This window comes from Erpetoichthys calabaricus, chromosome 2, assembly GCF_900747795.2.
Source record: "Erpetoichthys calabaricus chromosome 2, fErpCal1.3, whole genome shotgun sequence".
In the NCBI taxonomy this organism is placed as follows: Eukaryota; Metazoa; Chordata; class Cladistia; order Polypteriformes; family Polypteridae; genus Erpetoichthys; species Erpetoichthys calabaricus.
This window is the reverse complement of record NC_041395.2, coordinates 297,703,540-297,725,596: the sequence shown is the minus strand read 5'-3', so window position 1 is coordinate 297,725,596 and position 22,057 is coordinate 297,703,540. Positions and strand designations below refer to the sequence as shown.

Sequence of the window (22,057 nt, the reverse complement as noted above, 5' to 3'; positions counted from 1 at the left end):
ATGTAACTGACTGAGTGATATCTGTTTTACCCTAAACATTATAAATATGAATATCTCTCAATATAAGACTTGTGATTACTGTTAATAGAAACAACAATACTATGTGAATGTACCATGTTTTTAAATCAAACAAGCTATAAAAATAATTAAAATATAGTATAATAAACACTGTACAACATAAAAATACACAATTTTGAATACATAAAGGGTAGACTAACATCAGCAAGGCAGATAAATAAGAAGTACACAATGTTGATGTATATACATGTTTACTGTATTTCTATACAGTGCCTTCCAAATGTATTTTTCAGGAATTTCAGCACTTCAAAATACAAATATTCCTAAGAACAAGGTTTAAGCGTAGGATTTGGTATCCAGAAAATTTTATTAATCAAGATACACAGCTCACAAATGCTGCATGTTATACATTTTTAATCATATTTCACAAAATGTAAATGTAACATAGAACCAGCTCTTGAATAATGATAAAGAATTTAATGTATATCACTCACCTGAAAATTGGAATATTGAGATTATTCCCTGCAGCAATATGTGGAGCTTTGATATTATGGCAGAAAAGGATAAACGTAATCAGCAGGTAGTCAATATGAGACTTATGGACCGGCAAAAACACCAAAGAAACATTGTGCTGAAAAATAAAAGGTGAACAATATAGTGCAAGTCTTGTGAATACATCAAGTACTTAATTCATTTGAAAAATGGTGTTTTCTAGACATAAGAGAAAGGGTTGGGAGCATGTGCTGATTATATACCACACAACGAACAAACCTGGATTGGGACCCGAGGGCAGCAGATGACTCCTCAGCACCACACTGGAACAGTGTAAGGCTTTTTTTCTTTTTTTTTTTGTTTTTTTTAAACTGTGGCTGGAGTGCCAATCCTGCTACCAACCCCTAAGTTCACCCTATATGATGGAGGACCTGCTTACAAGGCTGGATGCAGATTAATATCACACCCAAGATGAAGCAATTGCAGGTTTGCAAGGGTTGGCCACAAAGCTACCACTCCACCCCATTCTAGACATTAGGTTTAAAGATAAATGCTCAAAAATTTTATATTTGATACATGTCAAAATAATAACCCATTAGATTTTATCACATTACCTAAAGATTAGATAGTAGCTTTTACTGACAGATTAGAAAAAATTTGTGAACCTTTTGGAATTACCTTAACTTCCATATTCATCACTCATAACAATGTGGTCTGACCTTCAAATAAATTCCATGTCACACTGCATGACTTGTTCAGCGATTTTCAGTCATTACCACTTAAATAATTTTAGTGAGTACAGTGTGATTACGACATAATCAAACAGATCAGATTTTTTTAAGTCACAGGGGAGGCCTGTGTGTGGATGAGAGCTGACAACCAATGAGCACTAATCTGGCAGTATAATGCATATAATACAGTAATGAAAAATAAGGAATATGGGTGTATTAGACCTCACAAACAGAAGAGGAGCTCTTGCATCTGATGGCTCATGTTTTACAAAGAATGATAGAAGTGAAAAACAGTAAAAAAAAAAAAAGAGGACTAAAGCACCACTGAAACCTCTGTTCCTGTAAAACTCTTTACACAGAAACCAGCTTTGTCAGGCAGCTGATTATGTTCTGTCAGAAAAATGGCAGAGCTGGTGATACTTTCGAAATGCAAAACCAATGGAAAGTGATTATTCTGTTGTCCAATTCAACATACCCTGCAATTTTTAGTCTTGTAAATTGACATATTCAGGCAACAAGATCAGCAACTACAGTCGTCAAGTTTGACATTCTCTCCAGCTAAAATTTGTTTAATGTGACATTGGCTTAAGTCACAATAAAAGACCAACATTATCTGCTTAAGCTAATACCACACAGACAATTGTACTTCTTCTTGTCAATACTGAACGCATTTTTCAAACATTCACAGTACAGACTGGAAAAACATTTTCTTTCAACTGTAATGAATACTGATGTCATTTTCTTTAACACAGTCATCATGGCCAGTAACATAAAAAACCTGATAGAAAACAGAATGGCTAGTGTTCATGATTCACAGCTCCAGAATTCTAACTTCAAATCCTGGCCCAGGCATTAGCAAGTTTGCCCTGATGGGCAATTCTAAATTGGCTGAAACTTGTTAACACTAGAATTACCAGAGCCTGCGAAAAAACTCGTAGGTCCGTCCCATCTTAAATCGCTAAACACTTCCCCATCAGTGTCTTTTGTCAATGTGTTGATAAGCAGCAAGCAGCCTGCTATCACATCCCCCACCAGCGCAGTTTTCACAGCTCAGATCTGTTTACCTGCGTGTCAGTAGCTTGGAGTTGTATAGAGTGAGAAGTCAAGCAAAATGACACCTTTTATAAATACTATATCGTCATTTGGAACACATGCATTTCATGCGTGTTCCGTGTCTACAACAAATTATGTACACACATCGTTAAAACAGAAACGTTTTTCATGCTTTCGTAATAATTGACAAAATGTAGACATGAAGTATATAATGTGTGAAGCCTGAATTCCAAATATCAAAGAAACACTTTCACAAAAGGTACAAATATAACAGAACAAATGCGCTTCTATTCAAAAATATAACTGCAGAAAAACAACCCGCGTTTACCTGTGACATTGATACGCAATTGGAATGAGAGATTCGGTGACGTAACGGTATCAGCTGCTGACTTGTAATCAAAGCTTCGCGGGTTTGATCCCGGGCGAGTCCGTTTTGAGAACTGAGCTGCTCATATTCTTACTGTTTTAGAATAAAAACATATATTTAATTCCAGTCTGTAACAGCCGGTGTAATTTATGATACTTGTAAAGGTTAGCTTTGTTTTTTTCTATTCTGTTATTCTCTCAGCCGTGTTCACGTTCCCAACTCCCTGCGCCAACCCAAACCCCTCCCCCCCACGCATTTGACACTGCTGTTTTCACATAGACGCGCTATAACAGAGGTACACTCAACTCATGCCGACGATTCTACATTGGAATAAGAATGCACTTTTGCCATCGCTGCACTTTGTATATGTACATGGGAAGCTCTGCACTCGTGACTTTATGCTGTAGATCTGGCTCTTGCATACAAAGGACGGTGCATGTGCCCAAAAACATTAACATTTATATGTTACTTACATAAAAGCCAGATCCGATGTAGAACCGTCGCCATGTAAGTAAATAACTCAAGGTAAATAACATTCGATTTACCTATTTACCTTCATGTATTTACTTACTTCCTACAGCGTAAAGTCTCGAGTGCAGAGCTTCCCATGTACATATACAAAGTACAGCAATGGCAAAAGTACATTCTTGATCCGATGCAGAACCCTTGTCATATAAGTAAATAACTCAAGGTAAATAGGGAAATAACATTAGCTCTGGCTTTTATGCAAGTAACATATAAATGTTAATGTTTTGGGCACATGCACCGTCATTTGTACAGTATGTAAGAGCCAGATCTACAGCATAAAGTCACAAGTGAACTGCAGAGCTTCCTCTGTTTGATCGTCAAAGGCATACTCACAAATTACACGTGTAATGTCACGAAAAATACCTGCTGACACTTTAGTACGCGAGCAATGGTACGAGAATGCAGTTAGACTTAACTGGGCACATACACCACGCTAGTGTTTAGATCTGGAAGGTGTAGCGTTGGCGAAATAAACAAAATGCGAGCTATAGCGTGTCTTTATGTGATCCAAATAAATAACATGCAAGCTATAGCGCGTCTTTATGTGATCCAAATAAATAACATTTGAGCTATAGCACGTCTTTATGTGAAAACAGCAGTGTCAGATGGGGGGTGCTGGGGGGATGGGTAGGGTGGAATCGTGAACGCGACAGAGAGTGAAACTGAATAAAAAAAAAAACAAAACAAAGCTAACCTTTACAAGTATCACACATTTACACCGGCTGTTACAGACTGACACACACAACTACCTGTTGTGAAAGTGTTTCCTTGATATTTGGACTTTAGGCTTCACACATTATAAACTTCATGTCTACATTTTGTCAATTATTACTAAAACATGAAAAACGTTTCTGTTTTAACGATGTGTTTACATAGATCGTTGTAGACACGGAACACACACGAAATGCATGTGTTCCAAATAAAGATATCATATTTATAAAAGGTGTCATTTTGCTTGACTTCTCACTCTATACAACTCCAAGCAAACGACACGCAGGTAAACAGATTTGAGCTGAGAAAACTGTGCGGCAGTGGGAGATGTAATAGTAGGCTGCTTGCTGCTTATCAACACATTTACAGGACAAAAGACGCCGATGGAGAAGTGTGAAGCGATTTAAGGTGGGACGGATCTACGAGTTTTTTCGTAGGCTCTGGTAATTCTAGTGTTAAGTGTGGATGTGTGCCTTCAGACTGTGACAGACTGACTCCCCAATTCAGAATTGGTTCTGTAAGTATGGCCGAGGATGCTGGAATTAGCTGTAGCTCTGCATACTACTGAATTGAGTTACTGAGTTCAGGGAACAGATCAAGAGAATTTATGGATATAATGCCTCATTAGGAGATTTTGCTTCCTTTGGTATATTGCCTGTGGTCTTTCAGGCAGAATTATTTTCAGAATTTGCAAGATGATTTGGTGAAATATATTGCGACTTCAAGGGCCTCAAAAAGGGGTTTCTCTTGTGATCAGATATACCTGTGCACTGAATAAGGAAACATTTTGTAATACTTTAGCAAACTAAATTCTAATGACGTGAGCATCTGCACCATATAATCCACACATTAAGTGTATTGTTGCCTCTTTAAAAACTGCCATGGTTAATCACGGGACTACATGGACGCAGCAAGCACAGAACATGTAGGGTCAAGATGTTCTGTATTTTGGAATTTGCAGTTACTGTCACAGTTAGATTTCATTTGAATAGTCAAGACACTCATCTGTCACATGGTCTCTTTTTACTTTTTCATTATATTGTGCATCATCTATTATCTTGTTACATTTTCGTAAAGTTTTTTGTGTTTCCTTAGTTTATGCCTAAACTCATTTCTAGTCCCAAACCATGAATATCACTTAAAATGATAAAAACTTAACTTAGTGAGTTGCTTTTGATTGTAGGAAGCTATGCTCACAGAACACAAACCAGAATACTACTATAACTTAGGTTATACATGTCGGCAATTGTAACTCTTTCGATTTTAGTTACATTTCTAAGACATGTTTTTCAAATTAGTTATATTCATATACAACTATTTGTCTGTTAACAAATACACACACTACAGCCAAACAACAAACAAATTATTTAGCATGCTTATCGTGCAAAAGGACTACTAACAACAGTAAGAAAACAGTAACTTTCCTTTGTGTGGAGAAAAAACAGGTTCAGTATTCTTGTATTCAATCAATATAAAACGTGCTGAAGTATTACATCAACAATACACTTCAGCCAACTACCATTAATTCATTAATTTACATGTGTGTATTAATTCACTCATAACGGTGGGCTGGGCCTACCCTGGAAGCATGAGGTGCGATGTAGGAACCAACCCTGGATGGAATGTCTGTTTCTCACATGAAATTCTCACAAACATGAGCCCATACTCATTCATACTGCACCAAATTATAGACTCTACTGATCTTGACTTGCATATTTTTGAAATGTGGAAAGAAACAGGAGAACTAAGGAGAGAAAGAATAAACTACACAGTCAGTGCCAGGCTTACAATTTAAATTGAGGACTCTAACTACACTGCAACCATGATGATTCCTGCAAGCACTGCTTTATTTTAAAAAGATTAAATGATGTTTATGAATATAAACATGAAAGTGCTCTACCTCTTCTGCTGCCTTCTTAACCATCTCCAGCTGTCCTTTGTGAATCTGAATGCACCAAAAGAAACCATTGAACAACTTGAGCAACACCCATCCAGTTATCCTGTTATTAAATTAAAAAACAAATACAGGAAATGAACGTACAGTATATAGGAGTAAAAAAAACTTTTACATTTTATAACTGGTTAATCTATGACAGCAGAAGTATTTAAATGAAAAGCAGCAAAAGAAAAAAGAACAATTAAACAGAACAAACAGACTACAGTGTGGTTAAAATTTAGCATAACTGCTAACTATGTTATGGCCTACAAATTTCAAGGTTCGAATCATCTATCAATTATGATTAGTTAAATAACTTTCTGAAAAGAAACATTTGAGAGGAGCTAATTGATCAATCATTAAGCTGGTGATTTTCACTCTTTATCCATAGTCTGTTAGTGTATAAGTGATTTTGGCAGTTTAATTGTAAAAATGGCAGCCAACTAAAGTAAATATCGTCATTAGGCAAAAAGTTAGAAATTTTAATGCAAGGTTGCCAGTTTATTTTAAATAAAGTTTCAAATTGTACTTTAAAGTTTTTAATATTATATTTTATGCTAAAAGTAAAATGTGAAATTAGATTACAGTGCATCTGAAAGCAACAAAATATCAAAATACTCCTGGTGAAGTGAGGAAAGAAACGTCCTTTCATATTATTAATTAAAATATTTTAATTTTCTTCTTTAAATGATATTTAATATGAAGAAAGAAAAAACTACTCTACCCAGAGAAGCACGCCTGCATACAGTCCTGAACTGAATAAGCAGATTAGAAAATGCATGGATGACAGCTACACAGATAGCAACAGACACATTGAATAAATAGTGTTGTAGACAGTGGTATTTTGGGGACATTCAAAACTCAACATATTACATAGCAATTAGGTGAATAGCATTAATGAGCTTTGCTGGGTCTTTTCCTGTGCTAATATTTTAAATGGATAATAAAATCTAAAACTAGAGGCAGTGGCAAGGACCAACAATATGAAAATGGAGAGATTATGGCAAAACCCAGGCATTAAGCTGTCAGTAGATAACTTGGGTAGAGTTTACGAAGCATGTGTGCTTTTTATTCATTATTATGCACCATGTAGTTTGGCAACATCAAGGAAACCTTGTTTTTTGAGTTTTTTCCTCTCTATAGCAAACAGATCATATGAGTTAACATTACTTGGCATTAATTTTGCTCTCCACCACCCAGAATCCTCATCCTATGTTGTGTTTATTGTGTGCAGGAAACAAGAGGTGGTGTATCTTGAAAAAGTCAGTCAGTCAGTCATTATCCAACCCACTATATCCAACCCTAACACAAGGTCACGGGGGTCTGCTGCAGCCAATCCCAACCAACACAGGGCACAAGGCAGGAACAAATCCCCGGGCAGGGCACAAGCACACACACACCCACACAGCAAGGACAAACTAGGAACAATTTAGAATCACCAATGGACCTAACCTGCATGTCTTTGGACTGTGGGAGGAAACCGGAGCACCCGGTTATGTTTTTTTTATCCATTCTGGGTTACAAAATGCGTTGCTTCTAAAATTCCTTAGATGGTCCACTGAATTCTTTTTTCTTTATCTTGTAAGCGTATAGAAAGCCTGCAAATATTTTTATCAGTTTGAGTAACAGGTGCAATAACATGGCTAAAGAAATTTCACTACAATATGTGTTGCATATGTTTAGGCTTAGCACTTAATTTTACATTTTCACAGTGATTTATGGAAGAAAGATCTTCATTTGAAATGCAAATGTTGTCATATGAAGATCTATTATTCCAGTACACTAAAACTATTCATATATAGTTCATATAATTACCATTCACATTTATTAGAAAAATTTTTAACTTCTCCAGTCAGTATCTCATTATCTTAATGAAATATTCAACACAGAGTAATTTTTAGGTCACTCTTCTTTGTATAGGTCAATGCATATTTTTGGGTACACTGCTTGTATTTTGTTGATATTAATGAAACACAAAACATTCTGTCCAGGAGGAAAGAGAAGGCATTTTGTTTTCAAAAGGGGAAAAAGCTCCAGTTTTTATTTTTTATTGAAGCTGCTACTTTTTTGTAAGATGGACATAGATGGAAAATTAGCTTTGCTTTAAAAAAAATAAAAATAAAAAAAATACATTTATTAGATAAGAGAAAAGCTTGGAAGAAACAAAGCGCAAAACACACATTAAATTAAACAATTTATCCAAAATTTGCTTTTGCTTTTTGTAAAAAGTACTCCTCTGTTCTGTGTCACTAACATTGACTGTAGTCCAACAAGTACAGGCTACCTTAGGAGCAAAGGCACATACAGGAATGGAACACCAACATGTGTCTGAATATTTCTCTCAAATTTAAGTCATTCTTTTCAAGCATACTCCATGGTACTGAAAATATTTCACAATAAAAAAAAAACAACAACAATAACAGCAGATTGTCAAGTATATACAGTCATATGAAAAAGTTTGGGAACCCCTCTTAATTCTTTGGATTTTTGTTTATCATTGGCTGAGCTTTCAAAGTACCAACTTCCTTTTAATATATGACATGCCTTATGGAAACAGTAGTATTTCAGCAGTGACATTATCGGACAATTTATTGGATTAACAGAAAATATGCAATATGCATCATAACAAAATTAGACAGGTGCATAAATTTGGGCACCCCAACAGAGATATTACATCAATACGTAGTTGAGCCACCTTTTGCAAATATAACAGCCTCTAGACGTCTCCTATCGCCTTTGATGAGTGTCTGGATCCTGGATGGAGGTATTTTTGACCATTCTTCCATACAAAATCTCTCCAGTTCAGTTAAATTTGATGGCTGCCGAGCATGGACAGCCTGCTTCAAATCATCCCATAGATTTTCAATGATATTCAAGTCAGGGGATTGTGACGGCCATTCCAGAACATTGTACTTCTCCCTCTGCATGAATGCCTTTGTATATTTCGAACTGTGTTTTGGGTCATTGTCTTGTTGGAATATCCAACCCCTACGTAACTTCAACTTTGTGACTGATGCTTGAACATTATCCTGAAGAATTTGTTGATACTGGGTTGAATTCATCCAACCCTCGACTTTAACAAGGACTCCAGTCCCTGAACTAGCCATATAGCCCCACAGCATGATGGAACCTCCACCAAATTTGACAGTAGGTAGTAGGTGTTTTTCTTGGAATGCGGTGTTCTTCCGCCATGCAAAGCACTTTTTGTTTTGACCAAATAACTCAACTTTTGTCTCATTAGTCCAAAGCACTTTGTTCCAAAATTAATCTGGCTTGTCTAAATGAGCATTTGCATACAACAAGCGACTCTGTTTGTGGCGTGAGTGCAGAAAGGGCTTCTTTCTCATCACCCTGCCATACAGATGTTCTCTGTGCAAATTGCACTGAATTGTAGTACAGATACACCATCTGCAGCAAGATGTTATTGCAGGTCTTTGGAGGTGACCTGTGGCTCGTCTGTAACCATTCTCACAATCCTGTGCATATGCCGCTCCTGTATTTTTCTTGAACTGCCAGACCTGCTGGGTTTAACAACAACTGTGCCTGTGGCCTTCCATTTCCTGATTACATTCCTTACAGTTGAAACGGACTGTTTAAACCTCTGAGATAGCTTTTTGTAGCATTCCCCTAAACCACGATACTGAACAATCTTTGTTTTCAGATCTTCTGAGAGTTGCTTTGAGGATCCCATGTTGTCACTCTTCAGAGGAGTCTCAAAGGGACGCACAACTTGCAACTGACCACCTTAAATACCTTTTCTAATGATTCGACACACCTGTCTATCAAGTTCAAGGCTTAACGAGGTAATCCAACAAATTTGGCATTGCAAGTAATCAGTATTGAGCAGTTACATGCATTCAAATCAGAAAAATTACAAGGGGACCCAAATTTTTGCACAGCCAGTTTTTCACATTTGATTTAATTTCATACAACTAAATACTGCTTCACTAAAAATCTTTGTTTGGAAAAAATCCCAGTACTCAGATGTTCCTAGGAAATGAAAGACATACAACTGTTATCTTTTTTATTGAAAGTAGAGTAAATTATTATGCAGGCTGAGAGGGGTTCCCAAACTTTTTCATATGACTGTACTAATGCAAATAATTATAAACATGGACAGAATTCAAATGTGGGCTAAAAGTATTTAATATAATACCTTTGCAAAAACCTTAGTATAACAACTGCTAAAATAAGAGTGGCCTCATTAAGGTCTACAATCAGTAAAAGTTAGAAAGCAATGAAAACATTAAAATGGATTCTCAGTTATAATGTGTCCTGAATAATTCAAAAGAATTCATCTTGACTGTGTACAGTTTTGATTTACATATTACAAGAGTAACATGACTTCTGGAAAAAGTCGAAGGTCCACCATTTTAGCCATAAAACAAAGAATATATACTTAAGAAGGAAAATGTAAAAGAGATAAAAGGACAAGATTTCACTATTGTATAAACAACTTCAGAATTATGGATCAAGTTGAAGTCTCTGCTCTGCATCATTTTAGAAACATTTGGTTAACTGGAGTTGACAAGCTTTGTTGTACTGAATCACCCATTGATCTGCCTTTAATCAAATTTTTTTTCGAAAACAAAAACAGTGGCAAACCAGCAAACATATATTTTGTAGGGTATGTTTTATTCTACCTATACAGTATACATTTTGATAAATCAGGCATGTATAACAGCATTCACAATTATATTAAAGTCAGTTATCACAACACTTCATTTACCTAATAAAAGTTGGAGAGATGTTTGCTACCATTTCTTGAAGGATTCCTCTTGCTTTTCTTTTTACTTTGTTGACAGCTCTCGAGGTTGTTTTAACATCTCCTGGTCCTGCTGTTTGGTCTGTAGCCACCTGAAGGGTAGCTTGCTGGACCCTAAAAAATTAACAATCACTACTTCAAATTTTGATATTTAGAAAATAAGTGAAACACGTAGCTTGAAATACGTTAAAAAAAAAAAAAAAATGAAATACATAAGAGTTGTACAGAGTATGTACGAGGGAAGTGTGACAGTGGTGAGGTCTGCGGTAGGAGTGACGGATGCATTCAAGCTGGAGGTGGGATTACATCAGGGATCGGCTCTGAGCCCTTCCTTATTTGCAATGGTGATGGACAGGTTGACAGACGAGATTAGACAGGAGTCCCCGTGGACTATGATGTTTGCTGATGACATTGTGATCTGTAGCGATAGTAGGGAGCAGGTTGAGGAGACCCTGGAGTGGTGAAGATATGCTCTAGAGAGGAGAGGAATGAAGGTCAGTAGGAACAAGACAGAATAATGTGTGTAAATGAGAGGGAGGTCAGTGGAATGGTGAGGATGCAAGGAGTAGAGTTGGCGAAGGTGGATGAGTTTAAATACTAGGGATCAACAGTACAGAGTAATGGGGATTGTGGAAGAGAGGTGAAAAAGAGAGTGCAGGCAGGGTGGAATGGGTGGAGAAGAGTGTCGGGAGTAATTTGTGACAGACAGGTATCAGCAAAAGTGAAAGGGAAGGTCTACAGGACGGTAGTGAGACCAGTTATGTTATATGGGTTGGAGACAGTGGCACTGACCAGAAAGCAGGAGACAGAGCTGAAGGTAGCAGAGTTAAAGATGCTAAGATTTGCTCTGGGTGTGACAAGGATGGATAGGATTAGAAATGAGTACATTAGAGGGTCAGCTCAAGTTGGATATTTGGGAGACAAAGTCAGAGAGGCGAGATTGTGTTGGTTTGGACATATACAGAGGAGAGAATGCTGGGTATATTGGGAGAAGAATGCTAAGGATAGAGCTGCCAGGGAAGAGGAAAAGAGGAAGGCCTAAGAGAATGTTTATGGATGTGGTGAGAGAGGACAGGCAGGTGATGGGTGTAACAGAACAAGATTCAGAGGACAGAAAGATATGGAAGAAGATGATCTGCTGTGACAACCCCTAACAGGAGCAGCCGAAAGACGGAAGAAGAAAATAGGTGAAACTCCAGTGTACTGTTTTGATAGTTATCTGGAAAAAATTTAAATTTTTCTTTAGCTGTGGATAACATGATAATAGGATAGTGGATAACATTTAATGATGTTTTATTTCTTTTCTGAACACACTAGGATATTTTCTTTGGTTTTGTATATCAAAGACAAAACAGAAAATTCTACTTTCAAAGACCTCTATACAGTGGTAAGTGTTACCATTTCTATTTGTAACATTTACTACTTGAACAGCAATTTACCATTGCTAGCAATTCTATTTGTAAAGGCAGGTAAGACATTAGGGAGATAACTATATCAATCATACCTAAACCATTCAAACTGTCAGAGTAACAAACTACTTTTATTTATTTCATGCTTTAAGAATTATTAGTGATGCTAACCGTAATAAAGCATTATCCATAAAATATACTTAGCAAGTGTTTCTCTAGGATATCAGAGGGGCAAAATAATATTTTCCCTATATTTAACTGAACTGTAAAGTGAATTATAAATAATATATATACATATATACACACAAGGGAATGTCTGAGAATTCACCAGGAAGAGCTGAAATCTGTAGCTGGGGACAGGGAAGTTTGGGCTGAAAGCAGACGGGAAGATGAGATGATGTACACACAAGTTCAAACACTTAACATAACTGCAAGTAATACATTCCTATATATAAGGAACGTACATTTGAATTTACAGTTTCCATTTGTTTTGTCACTGGACATCTTGGGTACGTAAACATTTACTCCATAAAAGCCTATATCAAACATAAGTAGATGTTAGGAGTTTCAGTGTTGTTTCATAATTTATAATGTAATATGGACATTGTCAAATCAGAGAATCTGTAGAAAAAATAGTTTGCTATCTAAAGTTTAATAAAGCATCATTATAATGTTTTTTTTAACATTCTCTCTCAATCTAATGTAGTGTCATGGGGGCTGCAGCCTATCCAGGCACAAAAATGCACAAAGTAGGAATCAACACAGGGCCAATTTCAAAAAACCAATTAACCTATCAGGTGTCTAAAATGTAGCATGTAAAACTGAAATTCTTCCAAAAAAAGAGCACAGACATGGGAGAGCATGACTTAAATATATACCAAAGTTATTTTTCTCACACATTCTCCGGTCATAAAATAGAATATCTCTGTGCATCTGACTGAAATGTAAGTAATGCCCATAGAACTGATTGCAGCCTTTCAGACTATCCTTCTTAATGTTCTAAATGGCAAGCATATTTTTTGAACTTTTTCCGATACCTACCCCCTACATCCTTATTTCATCCTTGTCTTTTTGGCATCCATATTAGAAACTATTGTTGGTTACTGCACCTTCACTCTCTGCTTAACAGGAAAATGGATTCTTTAAGGAAAATCAGGTCCAATGTATACTCTTGCCCATATAGTGTATGAAAGCAGAAGGCCAACAAGATGACAGAATATGAAGGAAAAGTCTCGCTCTGCAAGCTTAGCTTCAAAGAACATAAAGTGATACAGTGTTAGGAATTAAGAATACATACTGTATTCTAGCAGTGATTAACATTGGCCATGGGAACCTGAGGATTTTTTCCTCTGTTGTCTAATAAACTACTTCAACATGCATCCTGCTTTTTTTTAACCTCAACATGTGATATATTACTTTTTCAATTACATTTCTGTAGTCAACCTAAGAGAAAAGGTAATTCTTGATCAACTATTTTGTTTCAGACTTTGACGCCTAGAGTAGAAGCTCATTTTGGCAACTTTCACCTGTGCCCCGATTTTGTCTAGTCACTGCACACAGCTTATGATCCTTGGTGAGTATAGGAGTTTTGACTCGTAAGCTAAGAGCATCAGTTGAGGATTAAGCTCTCTCTTAAACCACCAATGTCCAGTACAGTCAGAGCTAATAATTCCTCCTGCTGCATCAATTTGATCAATTTCATGATTCCATATTTTCTCAGTTTTCAAAGTGATTCTGAGGTACCTTGGGAAGCTACTCCTTTCTTCAACTATAGAAAGCAAAAATTAGGGAAAAAGTTATCACCTCATATCAGGAGGTGTCAAATTCAAGATAGAGACAAAAGACTAGATTTCTTTCTTTTGGTCTACAGAATGTATATTTTGTACTTTTGGGCACCTCTCAATTTATTATCTATGAAATTCAAACAAGAAGAGAGAAAGGCCTAAACAAGACAGTCTGGATATGGCCCGTGACTTTGGCAAGAATTTTAAGAGAAAGCTTCTATTACCTGCTGTTGTTTAGAACATTCTCCACAACATTTCTGGCAAACATATCCTTCTGTACATCTCGCTCCAAAACAAACAGCACATAGCACAGTCTTCGGGCAAGCCATCCTCTGTGCCTGGTTTGAAAAGGAAAAAAAAAACTTTCTGCAATGTTTCTTAACTACTAGTTAATATTTCACAATGTACAACTTGTATTATAAGTTACAGTACTTCATTTACTAATTTATGTTCAAGTGAGCATTATCTAAATTTTATAGCGTTCACTAATACTAGACAGAGTTTAAGTTGTCATAACAGTGTGCAAATTATGAGCCAAAATATCAAAATAAATAACCTTCTACCTTGACTTTATAAAAATGAAATACTTATCTCATACCTTGTATGAGTTTCATTGATGTAAATAACATTTCTTAGACCCAGTGAAGGTATGCTTGAATTGAAGAGTCTCTCCTAAAAAAGAGCATCATAGATGATGTCTATAAGGGTGCACACCAAAAAACAATTTATTATTTTTTTTTTTTATATAAATTTCAGTTTTTTGTAATAAATGTGCTTAGTTTTATGCATAAAACATAACTACATTTGACTTTAAAAGACATGTAAGTTAGAAAAGTAATCATCCTTTATGACAACATACAAGAAATCATATTCTTAAAATTGCACTTCCATAAAAATAAACATTGTTCACTATACTGTATTAATCATTTTTTTTTTTAGACATCAGAGGCAAAGACTAGTAGCCAACATTAAGTCATTTTTAATATGATATATACACACAATAAACTGTCCCTCATTCTTGCCAAATAGTCACTAAAATACCCGAGAGTCATTTTTGCTTTTATTGGCCCTTACTCCAAGAATGTAAGAACAATACGTATGAATGTTTAAAATTTGTAGATAGATAGATAGATAGATAGATAGATAGTATCAGGCACTGATGGAAATGATTAAATACCTTGTAATTTTAAGCTGTAAATGTTACAAACATGAAAGCAACGAACATGAAATTACAAAGTAATTTTGATTAATTTACAGCAACAGAAGGACATTTTGTGATGGGATACTTATCAGGAATATTTTCTATAATTTACAATCAGGTAACATTTATATTCTAGATTATATTGTCAGTCAATCAATTTTCTGAGCTGCTTTGTCCTGAAAAGCGTTGTGGGGGTCTGTTGGTGACTATCCCAGCTAGCATTTGGCACAAGGCAGGTAACAAACCCTGGAGAGGGTGCCAGTCAGGGCACACAAACACTAAGCACACACTAGGGCAAATTTAGAATTGCAAACAATTCCTGTGTGCAAAACATACCCCCAAGTGTGTGTGCTCAGATCGTATTGTATTTTGATGAAATATTTCTTCTGTACTTCCCAATATATTTGCACAGCACCTCTATGTTAAATGCATATTATATTGTTATTGAAATTAAATACACAACTAAAAACTGCATTATAATTATTTAAAATATGTAAAAATAAATCTGTAAAGAATAAGGAAAATACTTATTATATTTTTATAAGCAAAAACAATTTTTCTCAAAATAAATGTTAAATATTTTAAAATGTGTGGCACAGTATGGGACACATTTCAAATATAATTCATATATAATGAATAGTTGCATGCACAGTACTCAAGGTTTATTTATTCCACTTCTTATATTAATTTCGCAATACTTATTTATTTACCTTATGCTTTTTTCTAAGAAACCTGTAATTCGTACATATTATATAGCTATAGCACAGGCAGTTTAAGTGGTTCAAAGACATATCACAATATCTGTATTACAAAATCTTAAACCATAAGATTCCGTTTTACAGATTTGTTTAAAGAATCTTAAAGGATTTAAAATAAATTTTTTTATCTGTATCATCTTCAAAAAAATTAAAATCTGTGCAACATTTGAAAGGGAACTGAAAGTTTCAAAAGATTCCAATTAGCAATGAGTTAATGTGAAAAATCAATATGTACGACTCCAGGACTTCAAGATGGTCATTTTTGGTTGGGTGGTTATTATTGCCAACAATGAAATAAACAATCTCCTGTAAATTAAGGAAGAGTACCTTTTTAATTTTTATGTAAAATGTGGTATGCACAGCCTCCCTCTCTATCAAGTCAAGTCAAGTTGGGAAGCATGCACTGGTACAGTGCGTTGCCGCACCCACTACACAACGAAACAACTCTGGATCCCAGTTTGCAACCCCCCCAGGCAGACAACACAGTCCAGTCCCACCCTCTGGAAATGACCCTCTATCTGCCGCAGTCAGGTGTTACGTGGGCGACCCCTTGGCCTGGTCCAGCCACTCAGGTCTTCAACAATGAGGATCTTATGAGCCAGATCACCCTCAGGGAAACGTGCCACATGGCCGCAGTGCCGTAACTGATGATCCCTCACAATGCAGGTAATGTGCCTCATTCGGAACTCCATGAGCATCCGCTCATTCGACACAAAGTCAAACAAACGGTACCCAAGGATTTTCCGGAGAGACACAGTACCAAAGGAGTCCAGTCTTCGTCTTAGGTCACTGGATTGCGTCCATGTCTCGCAACCATATAGCAAGACAGGAAGCACCACGACTCTAAAGACTTGGACCTTCATACTTTTGCATAGATATTGGGAGCGCCGCACACCCCTTTCCAGTGACCTCATGACCCCCCATGCTCTCCCAATCCATCTACTGACTTCATTGTAAGAGCCACCAGATATATGAATGTCACTGCCAAGGTAAGTAAACCTCTCGACAAGGTCGACATTATCTCTGCAAACAGACACACTGCTAATGGCTGTGCCCAAGAGGTCATTAAAGGCCTGGAGCTTGGTTTTTATCCAGGACACTCGCAAGCCCAGACACTCAGACTCCTCACTCAGTCTCCCGATCAGAGCCTCCATTGACTCCGCGAAGATCACAGCATCGTCAGCAAAGTCAAGATCCGTGAATCTTTCTTCACCAACAGATGCCCCACAGCCACTGGACCCCATGACCTTGCCCAACACCCAGTCCATACAAGCATTGAACAGAGTGGGAGCAAGAACACACCCCTGACGAATCCCAGAATCAACTGGGAAAAATGCAGAGGTCCTGCCTCCATTCTGCCCAGCACTCACAGTACCAATGTACAAGCTGGCCATGATATTTATATCACGCAAACCCTCAGGATGTCCCACAGGGCAGCTCGATCAACTGAGTCAAATGCTTTGCGAAAATCGACAAAGGTGGCAAAGAAACTCTGCCAATATTCGCATTTGTGCTCCATGAGAACCCTCAGTGCCACAATGCGGTCGATGGTAGACTTCTTAGGCATAAAACCAGACTGTTCCGGTCATTGGTAGGTGAGCAGTGATTTAATTTCTTTGTAAGGAACCAAACAGTGTAGGGGTCTCAAATATTTAACTTCCAGCTAACAAAGCTTATCTGAAGGCTATACACTTTGTATTAAAAAAAAATTGATGGACAGCACACAGAAGCTGACATTATCAAGCAGAAAACACATGCTTTGTGTATGTTCCTTGTTATACCTATTGTCCACAGTGGGGCTATGGAAATTCTATGCAGAAAAAGGCTAGAGCAATGTGCTGGTAATCTGTCTATAATTCATTGAACTTCCTTAAATCGAAAGGAGGATCAGAAACAATCCTGGAAACACTGAGCAGAAGGCAGAAACTGTATGAGTCATGGAAGCATGGAAGTTAGACAGCAGACTGGTGGTTATACATTAATAAATACATTAGTTTGTTATCAAATGTGTGTACTTTTGTATCTGACCAATTCACCTATCCATTTACTCTTGGAATGGGCCACCCACTCACTGGTCTGGGCCACATATCGAGAACCACTGGATAATTATTTTCAGATTAAAAACTGTTAAAGGTCATTCATTAATAATATTGTAAATATATTTTTTACAAAAGATTCAAATCTGCGGGTCTATTTTCTAACCACTTTTTAAAGAACTGGCAGCAGTTTCACATATTGTATTTGATATTTTTATAATTTTGGCAGGCTGCAGAATGCTCCATATTACTAACCGAGAATGGTAAACCGGATGGCATGGACGCAGGTACACAGCGATGGGACCATGAGACGTACTGCGCAGGCGCGTACAGCTCAACTAACGGAAATAGCAAATAAAACAACCACCATATTGTGAGTGGCACTACTGCAGAGTGAAGTTAGGAATAATGTGCTGCTTGGGATTGTACAAACCGCTGAACACTTTACATCAAATTCAAACACAATACAGCTCAACGATACACACACGAGCCCATCTGGATAAGATCAATGAACGCAGGCGCCTACAACGCGCGTCTGAAACTGCAGAAGCAAAGCAGGCACGGGTTCAAAACGAACAAGCTCGACTGACGGATATACAAACACGAGCCCGCCTGGATAAACAACGCGCCCATAGCTAATGATTAACGACACAGCCACACAGAAAAGAGAATTCTGCACTGCACCCCAGAGTCAAACGTAAGACACTACGGGGTCCGCAACGGTCCACAAAGATAGTACGGAATATATAAGAGCACACCGATCAAAAAAAAAATCAATCGTGTGAAAGCACATAGTGCACATAAATCATGTGCTCTCAGCGCATAGAAAGCGTATAAGGACAATACGGAGAATAGACACCCAAAGGCATTGGAGAGAAAAAAAGGCAGATAAGAGATTATGAAAGCAGTGGAATTCGAAAGGCTCAAACAAACGATGGCACGATACACATGCAGACAAAGGTACAGAATATGAAAGCAGTAAAATTCTAAAGTATTGTAGCGTCCCACCCAGGTTGAGGGCTTTTTGGTTTTAAGTGACTGTTAGGTCCAATTGAGGGAAGGCAGAGTACAGCACGGAGGACTGATAGCGGGGTATTGATTTCATGCGGTAAGGGGGGGGCGTTAAAGAGGGTGCTAGAAGGTTGTGTTTGGGGTTAGGAAGTCAGCGATTGTTCAGGTAAAACTTTTGTGATACTATCATGTCAGTCACTACAGTATCAAAGAAAAGATAGAAACGATTGCATTACCGCAAACGAAAGGTGATTAATCATCAGAACCAGGTGTAATTGAAAAACTACCAGTACAAATTGAGGTCTGAAAAAAAGAGTAGACAGCAAAGTCTTTTCGCATTCGCATCATTCAATGGACAAAACGTGGATTTACACAATAATGGACCATACGCTATGAGAATCTGTGGTCCCACAACAGTTAAAGGAACGACAAGTTAAATTTCAAAGAGTACACAATTCGGTCGGGTGTATATTGATGATCTCGGAGAAGCGATGCAAATTTTAACAGGCAAAAAGAAAGGTGATGTATATATTCCGCGAGTAGCCTTACACACCAAAGGAGATCGTGATATGCCATTCGTAGTAAAATGTTTACACTTTACCGTAAGAATAACTTTTGCTATGACAATCAATAAATCACAGGGACAAACAGAAAAACTCGGATTATTTATTACAGAAACAGAAACAATATTCACTCACGGGCACTTATACGTTGCGATGTCACAATGTGTCTCCAAAAAATATTGTTTTTAACGAAGCTTTACAGTAAAAGTGAAAATAATGAAATTGAAACAATTTAAAAAAAAACATGTAAAATTGTATATCCAATTAACCAAACACGGGGGTTGGCAAGCGAAGCCCCCTAGTTAATAAATATTTTTTACAAAAGATTCAAATCTGTGGATCTATTTCCTAACCACTTTTTAAAGAACTGGCAGCAGTTTCACATACTATATTTGATACATTTTTATAATTTTGGCAGGCTGCAGAATGCTTCTAATGATATATATTAGAAAATGTAAAACAATGCATGCTGTGCTGAAAGAAGCATTAACCATAGACTAACACCTGTGAAAAGATGGCCATCTGCATTTTATTTTTGTCTGTATAAAAACAGGAAAGAGGAAAGCAAGGAAGTTTCATCAATTAAACAGGTTTGGACCACTGTCTCAAAAAACACAGACAAATCACCGCACACAAATTACAAGCAGTTTGAAATTATTAATCATTACTGATAAACTCGTACTATTACTAAATACCAGATACATTGTTAGTTTAATTTCCGTAGATATTTAATATAATTTTGTCAATGTTGATTATGAATGTAATTTTGTTACAGGGTTAAAGGGTAAAAAAAAAAAAAGTGTTTGTGGTATTCACCAATTTATTTTTTAAAATGCTTATTTAATACTAAGTTAATGCTTATTTTTTAATTACCTAATAATGAATACAGTCTTATTATAAATTATGTCTTAAGAAATTCATGCACTGCACAAGAAACAAATGCCAAACCCCAAACTCCAGTACACTGCTGTTGCAAATATACTATCATGCTGCAAGTAACAGCATTGTAAAACAAACAATATTTTTAACCTTAAAGATACTAATTTCTTTTGATTGGCAACTCCATATTGTACTTTATTAAGTATTTCAGAAAATAAATATGCTTTTTACTACAATATTAAGTTTATGTAATTAAAGAAAATTGTAAAACATCATAAACTTTTTTTATACAGTATATAAACTTAATATAGTCAGAACAAGCACACAATGCCCACAGCAAGTGACCAGGTACTTGTAAAATTCATAGTAAGTGAATTTAAACATGCACAATAAATATATTAAATGAAGCAGCTATATCACCAACAACTGAGGAATCACAAACACCACCTGTTGGTCATTTTCACTAAGCACATAATGCAGTAGCTTGTATATTAATTACCAACATAAAATGTTTTATCAGGCAAGTCGTTAGGATTTGCAGAGATCAGAAACCTAAGCCCGCTGTCATTTTTGCACATAGTTTTATTTGTATTACTCAGCTAAAAAAAAAAAAATTACAGATGGGTGTTTTGCGGTCATCCACACAGCAGTTAAATTGAAGAGCTGTTCTCCTTCGCCTTTTATATTATGACTAGTCATTTAGGCTAGAACAGCAGTGCATAAACATTAGTAGGAACAGTCTATATTAAATGGAAAGGGACTTTGACCTCATTCTTTTTGTTGGTCGTATTTTTCTTTCTTTCAGCCTTTCTTTTGTTGATGTTTACTTGCTGAGCTGACCGTTCTTCGTGGGCTGCTGCCGTGTATCGTGTGTCTTTAATTTTCTGTGACAGTAATACTGTCTTGTACGTCCGTATTATACCTTTAATTTTCTCTGGCAGTAATACAGGTGTGCGCGTCGGTAATATGCCTTTAATCTCCACTGACAGTAATACTGGCTTGTATGTGGCTGTAATATGAGTCACTGTATTGTGTACCTTTAATTTCCTCTCGCAGTAATACTGGTTTGTATTTCCGTAAAACGCCTCTACCTTTCTCAGACAGTAATATCGCGCATTGCACCGTGCCCCGCGCATGCTCACTTCACCAGAAGACACACACACACGGACACCTGGACGCACACAGGGATTTTATTAAAGAGGATAAGGGGCTGAATCAAACAAGACAGATAAAAAGATTAGGGGCTTAATGACTTTATTCTTGTACACTCTCGAAAAAGATCATTTGCTGGGCAAAGCACATCAAGGGCTACATAATCTGATGCCCAACTGGTTTTACCACACATTTTGATGGGTATCTCTGTAGCTACTGTTATTTATTTTATGGTAACAAAAACACAGCACCCATAATCATTTCCTCACATTCAGAAATGTTTGAATGCATAATTTTAATATAAGACTTTGAATTTCTGCAATGAAACTGGGCAGCTGGCTGACCAAAAGTCTAGAATAAGAATTTTTGTCACATTTTTCTGTCTGATTATCAACATATTTTATTCCACAATTTAACAATAGCAATACCTATATTGTTAAATTAAAAAATATAAAAACATCATTAAATATACCCACCTGACTCTGTGGTGTACACAGATGACAGCATCTTCCAACAAATGGTCTTTTACGGTTTAAGAGACCCTCCTTCCATTTTGAAGCAGCTGATCTCAGTACTGATGGGCTACCACTACGTTCCTAGAAAAAAAATGTACATATTTTCAGTGGAGACAGAAGTAGAAGAATAAAATGTAAAATCTAGGCT

General features: G+C 36.7%; 1 protein-coding gene across 1 annotated transcript in view; it reads right to left on the bottom strand.

Annotated features, from left to right (window-relative positions):
• gpam (glycerol-3-phosphate acyltransferase, mitochondrial) overlaps positions 1–22,057 on the bottom strand; it is a 91,492-nt gene that overhangs the window by 43,231 nt on the left and 26,204 nt on the right. The window contains exons 3-8 of the mRNA XM_028795834.2: positions 21,871–21,990; positions 14,393–14,466; positions 14,019–14,132; positions 10,566–10,715; positions 5,801–5,900; positions 513–649 (exon numbers count right to left, since the gene is read on the bottom strand). Of these exons, the coding sequence (XP_028651667.2) occupies positions 513–649; positions 5,801–5,900; positions 10,566–10,715; positions 14,019–14,132; positions 14,393–14,466; positions 21,871–21,990 (695 nt within the window). The remainder of the gene's footprint in view (positions 1–512; positions 650–5,800; positions 5,901–10,565; positions 10,716–14,018; positions 14,133–14,392; positions 14,467–21,870; positions 21,991–22,057) is intronic.